At 35.5% G+C, this 12,655-nt stretch overlaps 3 protein-coding genes across 3 annotated transcripts; 1 reads left to right on the top strand and 2 right to left on the bottom strand.

Annotated features, from left to right (window-relative positions):
• The first annotated feature begins 90 nt into the window (after window positions 1-90).
• On the top strand, window positions 91-1,893 carry l(2)37Cd (general transcription factor IIIC subunit l(2)37Cd). Its single transcript, XM_015935906.3, has 2 exons — window positions 91-569; window positions 636-1,893. The coding sequence occupies exons 1-2, from the start codon at window positions 221-223 to the stop codon at window positions 1,721-1,723; spliced, it is 1,437 nt and encodes a 478-aa protein (XP_015791392.2). The 5' UTR covers window positions 91-220; the 3' UTR covers window positions 1,724-1,893.
• Window positions 1,894-1,914: 21 nt separating this feature from the next.
• On the bottom strand, window positions 1,915-4,473 carry LOC107368111 (tetratricopeptide repeat protein 38). Its single transcript, XM_015935897.3, has 6 exons — window positions 4,181-4,473; window positions 4,021-4,098; window positions 3,867-3,948; window positions 3,343-3,691; window positions 3,188-3,263; window positions 1,915-3,098 (listed from the first exon to the last, which is right to left on the bottom strand). Exons 1-6 carry the CDS (start codon window positions 4,211-4,213, stop codon window positions 2,322-2,324), a joined length of 1,395 nt encoding a protein of 464 aa, XP_015791383.1. The 5' UTR covers window positions 4,214-4,473; the 3' UTR covers window positions 1,915-2,321.
• Window positions 4,474-4,651: 178 nt separating this feature from the next.
• LOC107359713 (uncharacterized) lies at window positions 4,652-6,540 on the bottom strand. The gene is made up of 6 exons (XM_015926252.3): window positions 6,397-6,540; window positions 6,170-6,301; window positions 5,558-5,864; window positions 5,374-5,463; window positions 5,170-5,286; window positions 4,652-5,022 (listed from the first exon to the last, which is right to left on the bottom strand). The coding sequence occupies exons 1-6, from the start codon at window positions 6,427-6,429 to the stop codon at window positions 4,985-4,987; spliced, it is 717 nt and encodes a 238-aa protein (XP_015781738.1). The 5' UTR covers window positions 6,430-6,540; the 3' UTR covers window positions 4,652-4,984.
• Between the last annotated feature and the right edge of the window lie 6,115 nt (window positions 6,541-12,655).

Genomic DNA, 12,655 nt, shown 5'->3' with positions numbered 1-12,655 from the left:
ATCAAAAAGCGCGGGTCAAAAGAAACCAATCGCAGTAAGGATTGTTTTAAGCTCTAGTCTAGACTCATGCTGCTTTTAGTTGTTTACCTTAGAAATGTAACCAAAGAGTAAACTTCTAACATCAACAAATCTTATAAACAAAGCTCAAATTGCGTTCTTATCTTTACAGTTCTTGTTTTAAACATAATCATTAATTTTAATCCTAAATATATGTGTAACAATGTCTCAAATCAAAGAATTAGTGTCAATAGAATATCCAGGAATAGTCAAAAATCTGGATAAAATGATGGAAACAATTGGCGGAACCGAACAGCTGATCAAAACATTCAAAAAATCAGGCTCCAGGCTCGAATTGTCTCCTCGACCTGACTTGTTCAGCCATCCCATTTTGGGTGACAAAGTTCCTACTAATAATCTGTTGGTTAAATGTATTGAAACAACTGTAACTGACGAACAGGGGAATGTCAAGAAAATTTATGAGACTCAGATTGTTGGTTTTATTAGCGTTTCTTACAAATTCAAAGCTTTAGCCGATTTCCAGTATTTACCCATGGAAAAGGTTTCATCTGGTAAGAAATTTTCTATTTGTCCATCTTATTCTGATTGCTGACATCTATTTTCTTTTTCTTTACTAGATTCTGATAGACCGAAATACAAATCTCGTTATGCTGATATTGTACCTCAGGATCCATTCTCATCTCTATCAAGTTTTAATCCAGAAGCACCTTTACTAATTTTACCAACTATTTTTAGTAGGTTTGATTTACCTACAGAATATTACTTTAAAGACGATCCTGTGCATCGGAACGAGCTTATGAACAAAGTTGGTGAAACACATCAAGCTCGGTCAATCATCGGTCTAACTCGTAAACCTAGATCTATTCTTGCCATGTTGATTAATTGGGATGAAGAGATTCCAATGGAACCAAATCCTGTGCTTATCAAGAATGCTGGATCCATAAAAAATGCAAATTTACTTGAGGATCTTAAAAAGTTATTTGAAAACCGTCCAATTTGGTCAAGAAATGCTCTATTGTACAAACTAAAATGTGGTCGTGATGAGTTGAAGATCTTACTACCATGTGTTGCCTTTTATTATCCAAATGGTCCCTTTAGATGTCAGTGGGTCAGGTATGGTTTTGACCCTCGTAAAAACAAGTCTTGTAAAATTTATCAAACTCTTGATTTTCGTGTTAAACAAGCCTATATAAAAAAGGATAGTTCCGATAAAATAATGCCAAAAAGAAGTATCTACGAATATGCTATGCCATTATTGAAAAGAGAACCTTTTAAAAAAGCTCAAGAATCTCAAGGATCTGTTATTCAGTCAACAATATTTTTACCAGCACCAGGACCATCTAATGAACCAGACAAATCCGTTCCAGAGGATGATCAACGTTTACTGGCCACTTTTACCTTTCGACCCGGTATCTTACCTTCCTGTAGACAGTGTCACTATCAATTACGTGAGATTCACGTCCCTGCTGTACAAAAGTTAGTTCATGCTAACGATGGAACAGAGCCTGATGTTTGCCATGACAAAGATGGATGGTGTTCTGAAGGAGTCATTGATCAGATTAGAGGTATTCTCTCTCAAATGACCGATGAAATGCTGAAAGAATCCCAAGTTGAAGAGCAAGATATTTTGAATAACTACAGTGCTGATGATTATTCCGATCCAGGTTTGTCTGACGAAGATGAATACTTATCTTATCAAGGATAGATTTGGATTATACTGACCAGACTTTTCATAAACTATCATGGTTTATCAATATTCAAAAATATTGACAATTTTGTTCATTATGTATAAAGAACGCATTTATTTACAAAATAAATATATTGTATCAAGTTTGAATTGTCTAAATAAAGCAACGGCAAATGTGCAAAAATAAATTTAAAGACACTGATTTAAAATTAGTTGCAAAAAATACAATTTATTTGTTATTTAATGTAACATGCAAAGTACCCAACTTGTATACACTTTCAGAATACATTAAATATAAAATTTCTAATGATTTAGTTCATAATACTTTTGAACAAAAAAAAGAAGACTAATTGTTTTATTATATTATCTTTTTTAAGATATAATATAGTTACACAAAATTACGAAGCGCAGTTTAAGTCATGATCTTGTCCATTCTCCAAAGATTTTTCCAGGTTTTGCGAACCAGAATGATCGGATAATTTTTTTAAAACATGATTTGGTGAAGATCATTCGCTACGTTTTGAGCATCAACTTGAATTGTATTATTGAATAGTGTAAATTTGCATAATAGTGTAAATATCACGGGTTTAAACAATAAGACAAGATGAATATGCCATTATTTGATTCTATTTAGCTGCTGTAAAAGACCAGCTGTTAATTTACTGTTTGATCTGAGATTTTCTCGTTCAATCAACAAGTGTTCGGCCAGTTTTCGATGTTGCTCGCATTTAGATTTAATGGCTGCTATTATAAGAAGTTGACTGAAAAGATCACGCTGAGCTTCACTTCCACCAATTTTCGAAATATCGTATTTAATTGGTAAGAGAAGTTCAACAGCTTCGCTGTATTTTTCTCTTTTGTAGGCAATTATGGCTTCAAGAAGTGATTTCACGATTTTTTTATCGATAGTGAAGAAATAATCTTGCTCCTGAAGTGAAGTAAGAATTGATTCACCAACTGAATCATTCCCACTTTCAATACAAGCAAGCAAATAATGTGCATCTTGGAAACTGCTAATTCGAGTTCCAAGATAAGGGGATGAAGCTTTATAAGTCGATTTCCAATGAGCTGTAAAATCTTTTTCTTGAGGACAAGTGAAGCCTAAGCGAGTCAACAATGAAATTGCATCAGCTAAATCCAATCCATGAGGTGTAGTATCGATCTGAGGAATCAAAATATTATCCAAGATACTAATCGCCTCATCGTAGCTATTGTTTTCAATGTGGAACACAGCTTTATGCCAGTAGTTGTGTCTTGCAAGAATATTACATTTCTTCCAATCGTCTTCAGTTGTTTGAAGAAATTTGATACCTTCATCAACTCGAACTGTCATTTCAAATACATGAGCTAAAGAATGAGATGCCCAACCATCGCATGGATTCCATTCTAAAGCCTGAAAGTTGAGAAGATTGGAAAATTAGCCTTCTTTAATTAATTCCAACATGTGCATATTAAAGTTAATATAATGGACTGTTGACTTACCCTACGAGCTTGAGCCTCAGCTTTGTCGAAAATATTTGTTTCACAAAATCCAAAAGCGAGTAATCCATGGAGATAACTATATTTGAAAAATTCGATTAGATGAGAAATTAACCTTGGACAAGATCGATGTGAATCAATTAATTGAGCAACTGTACCCCTTTAATGGAATGTCTGATGACTGCCAAAAGGGAAGAACTCGCGCAACTGTGTCTCTCAATTGTCTGAACTGTCCACGATTGAAGTAAATATCATAGCACGTTTTCAAGGCATGCAAATCAGTTGGGTAGGTTAACAGAATCTTTTCCCATATTTGACAAGCGCCATCAAGATCTCCTCGAGCTAATCGAAGTGTAGCATCAACATGAGCCTTTTCACGATCAGTCAAGGGTTTATCTGATTTAGACAATTTTATAAGATTATCAATGGAGGTAGTTAACTCTGTTTTAGTTGTAGTTGAAGCCAAAGCTGCCAGCATCAAATCAATCTTTAGACAATGACCTAAAACTGTGTAAACAAGAAACAAATAGATTAAACATATGTTAAGATAAAAATTGAGTATTGGGCGATCACAAATCGCAAGGTATGAATCAACATTGCTGTCGATATAGACTAAAATTATCTTCTGAGATATTGTGGAGTATTACAAAAGAATTAAAAACAAGTCTGGAATCTAGATTACCGAAATCAGGATCGGCGAGAAACATTGAGTCAAAAGTTCCTCCAATTCCACCGAGAAGTGGATCATCGTAAAAGCCAACGACCTAATTAAAAAGATGAGACAGTTTAATGTGATTGATCTCAATTAAAAAAAGAGACAAAACAAATATGCTTACTTGTGATAAAGCTGCATCATACATCTTACAAGACTGATTAGATGGAGTGGATAGAGCTAAGCCTTCAAAGCTCCATTCCTGTTGTTTTGAGATAAAATATGTCAAACAAGCGAATAGTTGGGTGACAGTGCAAATCGAAGGCAAAACTGGTCCAACTTACCATGATTCCTCTCCAATGTTCACGTTGAGTCATCTTGAAGCAATTTATTTCACGCCTTTATGGCACAAGAAGATCAATTGAGAGCTCGTTTCTTCACTTTGATACTACTTTGAGTTACTTGCAACTGGTATTGTCAACTTCTATGCTAGTCTAGAAACAGCAAAATATTAAATCACAAAATAATAAAATATTAAACACACAATAAATCAAAAGGATGGAATAACATGATAAGTAAAGTTTTGATCAATAATAATTAGCTAACTTTAACATTAATCTATCTAGTCACAGTTGTTTTGCAAAAGTAATTTTTTTCAAGATTATCGATATATTTTTGAATACTTATCGATACTAAGCATATCTGTATCGATACTGAAACATTTTACACAGAGACGATCAACAGTAAATCAATTGTCGATTCAAGCGAAAAATTTTCATCAATTATCGCAAAATTCATTTTCATTCATGTTCAAATATCTATAAAATTATATTTATTTGAGCTTGAAAGGCTGACTGAATTAAAAATATACAGGTTTATGTAATTTTGAACTCGATGAATATAGCAAGAGAATATACGAGAGAAGTGAGAATACAAATATAATTGACAAAATCGACAGACCAGGAATGAAAAATAAAGATTGACTAGAAGCGTCAATATATTGAGCCGATTGAGTATAATCGATGCATTTCTAAAAGTCACAACATTTTTTGATTCCATCTAATAGTTAAGATTATTTTTTAAATATTCTCACTGATGAAAGGAATGGACAATGCAGAGAGACATACACAAAATTAATTTATCGTTAATCAACCACCACAAATCATGTTTTTCGGTACAGCAACATCTGAAATAGAGAGGTAAAATAATTAATTTGTTGTAAAAACATCGAGGATGCCTAAAAAAAGCTTAAAATTATGGAGAATGTGCTGTTTTAGAAAATATCACAATTACAATAAAAACGGTTTATTTTATAATAGCTGGAATAACTTACCCATCATTTTAGGATAATCAAGGTTCAAATTTTCCATAATTTTGATGAACTCTTCTTTTGATTTTGTTAGCCTTGGATTGAATTTCTTTTCTTCCCCAACAGTCGACACCGATTGACCTAAAGAGACCAACAAATCAGTTTATACAAAAAAACATGATGATATTAAATTTATGATGTGAAAATAGTTTTTAGTAAGTTATTTACCATTATAATCATGGGCTGGGAAAACATTATATTCATCAGGCAACGTAAACAACTGCGAATGAACTGAATCATAAAGTTTAGATGCCGAGCCTTGATCCAGATGAAATAAAAAAGCAAGATCAATTAAAATCTGGTGATAGCATATTTTAAAATGTATAAAACAAAATAATTCATTGAAATTTACCATTCTGAAAATCGGTTCTACCACAGCCTCTGATGAATAGGGTATCACCAGTGAATACTCGTCTATTCAAGTGGTCAATCAAACTCATACAACCATTGGTATGACCTGGAGTATATGCTACCGTCAGCTTGATCGACCCACAATCAATGACTTCACCATCACTAACACATATATCTGCCTGAGCACGACTTGATTCAGATATTATGCTCATCACTTTTAAATTTTCTTTAGTATTTAATCGGTTTTTAATCATCCCAGATCCAGTAATGTGATCAGCATGAACATGAGTATTCAAAACATATTTGAGCTGTAAGAAGAAAATCGAGAAACTTAAACCTTAGCCCAAGAATCGAAACAAAAAGTTAGATATTTTTACAATAATAGACAGTGAGTTGTATGTAGACATTGTATAATAATGGTAGTGAGTTTTTGATGTGTAGATATTTATGTATTTATTGATAGATAATATCATATCCATAAATCTGTAATATGAGGATAAACTATAAGTAAATTATCACGTCCAAAATCTAGTTTATCCAATCACTCACGATATGGAAAGAATAAGAGGATCACTCTTTTGTATCGACAGTTATAATTTTCCTGAAAGCTTACCTCAAGTCCTAACTCATTAGTTAATTTGAGATCTCGATCAACGCATTCCAACACAGGATCAATTAGCAACGCGATATTTTGAGACCGATCACCAATTAGATAAGAATAACCACAACAAGACCTGTCGAATAGCTGAAATTGGTTGTAAAAATCAGAAATAGTGATTGAAAAAATAAATAAACATAGGATAAGATTGAAGAAGATTATATCAGTTTATCTATAGATACCTGGCGGAAAATAATAGCGCCGCGAGAAATCATAGTGATTTAAAATTGGATTAAAAAGTTAAAACAGGACAAAAGGTTGAGCTTGACACTTAAATTTGAGGCAAAAAGTAATGATTCAATTGGCAATTGAGCTCGTATAAGCTATAGATTCAAAATTGAGGAATCGATTAAATCGTTCAGTAATTTCCAAAATCGATTAGAGAATTATTTTCAACCAATAAACGTTGATCCAATGTGCATTCATAGTCAGTATTACTACAACAACGAGACGTACCAATGCAGTTAATTAAGAATGGTATAAGCTGGATACGTTCATAGACGTAATTTGTAATCATCAACTGTCCGGAAATGAACAATTTATTGGTACATCGGGCATTGTTTACAAAATTCATTTTTTATTCGATAGTTAAGCAGTAAATTACAATTATTATTCACAATCTATGCGAATTATTATGCAAATATTTCAAGTCTTGATTTAGCACAATTTCTCTAACCATTGCCCCCTCAGACTCAGTACCAGTAGTTACTTCATTGTTCGTAGCTCTTAGTATGTTGGCAACGGCATCTGTTAATTCTTCAAAGTCACTTTGGCATAAGTTTTTTCTGAACAAAAGTATCAATGGTAATTCATTTGCAATTTTGTGATCGAACGAAAGATAATTCCTCAAATAATGCAAAAAGCGCTCAGCTGGTGAGAAACCGAAAGTCGGATATAATGGTTCTCCTAAAAACTTGTATTGACCATAGATGATGACTGGTGCTAATGAATCAAAAAACCGCTCTTGCAGAGGTCGTTGTAAGTTCCCCATAATTGAACCCGATTCCTCAATCGAGGGAGTTTAACTCGACCATTTCTTGGACACTTGCATCGGCTCAGGATGATGTTCCACAGTATGTGCCTTTTTCCAAACCAAACATGTTCGTCAACAATTACAGGAATCTCATGCTTGAGGTGAGAGAATCGCTTGCTGATTGCTATGGTCAGGACTTTTAATTTAGAAAAACGCGTGGCTAGGGCATGTTTATCCGCTAATATGCGTTTATCGAAATCTGGATCACCATTCCTTTGTACTTCTAAACGGAGGATCAATTTCTTCGTTTTGCCAATGCAAACAGGTCTTAGAGTACCAGCACCATGTTTCTGATGTGGTGAAATGGGGAAAATCGATACGTCACCTAAGTATTCAACAGAGTCAGCATCGACAGGAAAAAAGGGATACCAACAAGCTGGCCGAAATATTCAAAGATTATTTTGAACGCGTCCGGGTCATGCTTAAAAACATGGTTGAAAGACGCATTGCACATCGGGTCCAAATGTTCTCCAAGTTTCTGAAAATAATTTGATAATAAGTTTTTAAAAATAAGTTTATTACTAAATGCAATGATTTACTTACATCTTTTGAAGGTTGAGCTAGCGAGCAGGTGACCTTTCGCTTACTAACACTCCGTAATAGGCGATCACTGGTATTAGCCATCAGGAATCAAAGTTTCACATAGCTTGAATTTACTAAACTTTACCTAAGATAATGTACCGGTGACTTACTAGTGATAGACGGTTTCTGTTTAGGTTTCGGTATTTCTGAGATAGTATCTTTTGCTACGGTCTTGACATTGAATTAATCTAGAAAAACAAAGCTGCAGGTGAGATTAGAATTTTCTAGTCCAAGTTATTCATACATTCTAGACCATGGACTGTATGAGGATGACGAAAATTGAGACATATAAGTTTTACAAACCTTTTCAGAATCTTTTGAATGTTGATCCACAAATCTTTTGGTTGATAGTTGGTCAAAAAAATGTAATATAAGCAAATGCTTTAACCACCAGACTTGAGACCTTTTATCTTGGGTAACTAATGGCAATACACTGCATAAACAATTAATACGTAGCACCGCACGAACTATTAAATTTAAATCAATCACGTACCAAATTAGAGAAGCAAAGATAGCCCCAGAGTCTGGATCATCTGAAGAGGTGAAAGGCTAGCAACTCTGTTGCTATAGACCGAAGGCGGTGTAATCAAATTTCATAACAATGGATTCACTCAATCGTCAATGTAATTTAATTCATTCTATTGGAATCAAAAATTTTTCATTTCAAGACAGTTATTAGACTCAATCGCCGGTGAAACTCACCTCAACCTATTGCTACAAGAGATCGTTCATTTAAAGACAGTTGTTGTGCATTTCAATGTTCGCGCTTTGTAATTACTGTTACTAGCAACCGGGTTGCTAAAGAGAGCTGTTGCTCTGGAAATACAGTATTTCCTTTTCTTTTCTATTTTTTGTTTAATATCCTTTACTTTTGATTTCCGTATTTAATTGTATAAATAGCTCTAAATTGATCAATTGTTTTAAGTGACCTTTGATAGATTAAACCTTTGTAATCAAGAATCAACGTGTGTCCTTCAAGTTTATTAGATTCTAGGAATCTGTGCTTTGGTGAATATTCCAGGAATATTCAGCCTTACCAACTAGGTTGGTTAAACTCATCGTAATACTCGGTATTACATTTGATCTGTGATTAGTCTTGGACTATTACTGGTTTAGAAGTACTGACTACCCGGTCAATTCTTAGTTTCAACCCTGTTGAAGTTTTGTGAATTACTCAACCCGGTTGAGCCATACTGGTGAAATTAAGCTTCTAGGAAGCTTCTGTGATTCAAAGTGTGTTAGAAGAACTTGGAACCGGACGTCATACAACATTTGGTGGAGATGCCCTTCGATTTGTGAGAATCTCGTGTTAAGCTGTGCTCTTTTGTTGGTGGTTTTTGTTTTTTGGTGGTTCTTTTGTCTCTGTGTGGGGGCAGAATTGGTGTTTTGGATTCGGAATCCTATGCTGTTAGAACTCGCGCTTGTCGAATTCGTTATTGGTTTGCTGATATTGTTTGCTGAATTCTATTGTTCTGTTCTAAGTTTGTTCTGGCTACAGTGCGATTACCAATAAGAATTCCCGGAATTCAAAATGAATGATAAAGATCCGCTCGTTCCTCAACAACAAAGACAACAATCATCTAAGATAACCATGTCACCTGAATTAGCTGAGCAGATTAATGCTTTGAAGCATAACAATAATATATTCCAGAAATCGTTAGCTACGATGGAAAAGACTCAGCAGGAGACACAAAAGACTATGGGAGAAGTCTTGACAGCTCTGCAAGCTCAAGGTACGAATTTAGAAATTCTAATGAAGGATCTAGCTGATGTTAGAAAGACTCAGAATGATCATGTGAATATGATTCACGCTTTGAGAGTTGCTGAAAAGACGAGAAGTGATAAAGAGAAATTGCTTGAGAGCAATAAGTTGCGTGTTCAGGGAACACCAACATCGTCAAAAGAAACGACAGGTTTAGAGGATTCCCTGAATCCTACTGGAGAATCCGATTCTCAATTGCCAGGTAACAGAAGATTGCATTCCTTTCTGGATGAATTTTCGACAACTGAGAACGGTGAGAGAACTAGAGGTGCTCTAATGAAGGCAATGCCTTTGCCTCATTTTCATGGTGAACATGAGAAAGCTGCTAGTTGGTTAAGGAGATACGAGGAAGTTGCTGCTCTGAATTATTGGAATGAAGCAGAACTTATTCGAGGAGTTGGAGCTTCAATGAAAGAGGAAGCCTCAACTTGGTATTGGTACATTTACCTGCCTAAGATGGCTGGGAAAGGTCAAACATGGCCACAGTTTCGGAAACTGTTCTTGGATACCTATGTGAAGGATGAGGACAGACATGTAATCTTTCAAAAATTGATGAACCGGGTTCATCTTAAAACAGAGAGATTGTCAACGTATTGGCATTCTATTTTGTCGTTATGCATGGACTTTAATCCTGATATGCCGGAGAGTGAAATTATTTCTTATACTTTGAGAGGTTTGGAACCTAACTTAAGAAGTACTTTTGCTACGGGACTGCATGGGAAAAGAACTTTGGAAGTTCTCGAGCAGTTGATTTCAGTCAATGATGCTATTATTGAAAAAGGTCGAAAGGTTGACTCAAAGTCGAATGAGTCAAAGCCTAGCCAAAAGAGTAAAGAAGAGAAGCAAGACAAGCCGCACGATAAAGTGAACAAAGTGTTCAAGAGAAAAGATCCTTCTACAGTTATTTGTTATAACTGTATGAAATCTGGACATTTCATGAAACATTGTCCTGAAGTTTATGATGCTGCTAAGGTAAAGGCTAACTCTTTACAATTGAAGAACCAACGAAGTGCAGTTGTTAATTCAGCTATTGTTGGAGATGTTCGAGGAACATCAGATGCTCAGGGAGCGTCAAACGCTAATGTTCAGGGAACATTAGAAAATGGAAGAGATGTTCCAGGAACATCAGGTACTCAGGGAGTACGGAATGAGGATGAAGCATTAAGGAGTTTCAGAGATGATTGGCAGATGATAACCAGTGAGATTGGTATTCATTCATCAGATTTACCCTTGACGTTGGCTTCATTTCTCGAAAATGTGTCATTGCCGACATTGCCAATTGAAATAAATGGAGTTAGAAGCAGAGCATTAGTGGACACAGGAGCTCGAGTGTCACTAATCAGCGACTCATTTAGGATTCGATGTGGTTTGGATTTGAAGGCATGGAGTTTTGGTCCATTGACTATGGCAAATACGAACGTGGACGTTCCGCATGGATGGACTGAATGTAAATTGGTTGCAGATTTTCATGTTATACCAATTCGATTGATAGTACTGAAAAAGTTAACCCAAGATGTGTTGTTGGGAAGCGACTTTTGTACTCGCCATAATGTTATGATAACTTATGGGAATAAAAGTGTGAGATTGATTAAGCCTCATGGAGATGTCGTGAAGACAAGGCGAACAATCAATTCTGTTGTGAGTTCCAGGAACTCAAATGCAGGGAATAACTCGGTTATTTCTGCTGCTGTTGTGGATCTAACTGAATTCAAAGATGTTTTCAGTAGATCGCCAGGAGATGTTGGTTGCATCCCGGATGCAGTACATTCGATTGATACAGGTAATCATCCGCCGATTTACCAGAAGTATTATCCGATTGCTGTATCAGAAAAGCTAGCTATTGGTAAATTGCTTAATGATATGCTGAAGGATGGAATAGCGATTCCAAGCGAAAGTTCTTGGGCAAGTCCGATTGTACTTGTTGGAAAGAAGAATGGTCAAACTCGGTTTTGCGTAGACTATCGAAAACTGAATGCGATTACTGCTTTGGACCCGTATCCTATCCCTAAAGTTGAAGATGCTTTAGATGCCTTGGAAGGTTGTATAAGATTCTCATCTTTAGACGTTGCAGCTATGTATTGGCATATTCCTATGAAACCTGAAGATCAGTGCAAAACTGCATTTGTGATACCGCAAGGATTGTACGAATTTACTAGAATGCCTTTTGGGTTAAAGAATGCACCTGCGACTGCTGTCCGAACGATGAACCGGGTTCTCGCTGGACTTAATTATATTTCTTGCTATATTTACTTTGATGACATACTAATTTTTGGTAAGTCAGAGGAAGAGCATGATTTAAACTTAAGAAAAGTATTGGAACGCTTGAGAAAGTTTGATGTAAAGCTGAGAAAAGAGAAATGTTCCTTCAACCGTGAAAGTATTGATTATCTAGGATATCATATTAGTGCTGCTGGAATTTCTCCGAGTCAAAGTAACATTGAAACTGTTCTGAGGTTCCCGGAACCTGAAAGTTGTAAAGACATAAGAAAGTTTCTTGGATTGTGTAGCTATTTTAGGAGATTTATTCCTAAATTTAGTGATTTAGCTAGACCGTTAACAATTATGTTGAAGAAAAATGCTATTTTCAGTTGGACTGAAAGGGAACGAAAAGTTTACGAGGAGTTGAAAGGAGTCATAACTTGTAAGCCTGTTTTAGCATGTTTTCAAAATGATGGTAAAGTCGAGATCCATACCGATGCTTGCGATTACGGTATTGGAGCTGTCTTATATCAAAGTCAAAGTGATGGTAATCTAAAGCCTGTCTGCTATATTTCCCGTACTTTGAACCCCGCTGAGAAGAATTATGGAGTGACGGAAAAGGAGTGTTTAGCCATAGTTTGGGCTTTACAGAGGTTACGCCATTATTTGTTTGGACGCATATTTACTGTTGTTACAGACCATTGTGGGTTATGTTGGTTCACATCATCGAAAAGACTGACGCCGAGATTGATGCGGTGGGCAATCAAATTGCAAGAGTTTAATTTTGTTGTCAAGTATCGTAGTGGACGATTGCATGGAGATGCTGATTGCATTTCACGCTATCCGCTAAAGGAGATCAGTAATG

This window comes from Tetranychus urticae, chromosome 2, assembly GCF_039701765.1.
Source record: "Tetranychus urticae isolate SD_2017Ah chromosome 2, NJAU_TeUrti_SD_1.0, whole genome shotgun sequence".
NCBI classification, from domain to species: Eukaryota; Metazoa; Arthropoda; class Arachnida; order Trombidiformes; family Tetranychidae; genus Tetranychus; species Tetranychus urticae.
This window is presented reverse-complemented; position numbering and strand designations above follow the sequence as displayed.

Coding starts and splice junctions, on each gene's coding strand:
- LOC107368111 (XM_015935897.3), bottom strand. CDS start 4,213: ATGACTCAACGTGAACATTGGAGAGGAATCATG. Junction 3,692..3,866: donor TCTCGCCGATCCTGATTTCG/GTAATCTAGATT, acceptor TTGTTTACACAG/TTTTAGGTCATTGTCTAAAG. Junction 3,264..3,342: donor TCAGACATTCCATTAAAGGG/GTACAGTTGCTC, acceptor TTTCAAATATAG/TTATCTCCATGGATTACTCG.
- LOC107359713 (XM_015926252.3), bottom strand. CDS start 6,429: ATGATTTCTCGCGGCGCTATTATTTTCCGCCAG. Junction 5,287..5,373: donor CCCAGCCCATGATTATAATG/GTAAATAACTTA, acceptor TGGTCTCTTTAG/GTCAATCGGTGTCGACTGTT. Junction 5,023..5,169: donor TGATTATCCTAAAATGATGG/GTAAGTTATTCC, acceptor TCTCTATTTCAG/ATGTTGCTGTACCGAAAAAC.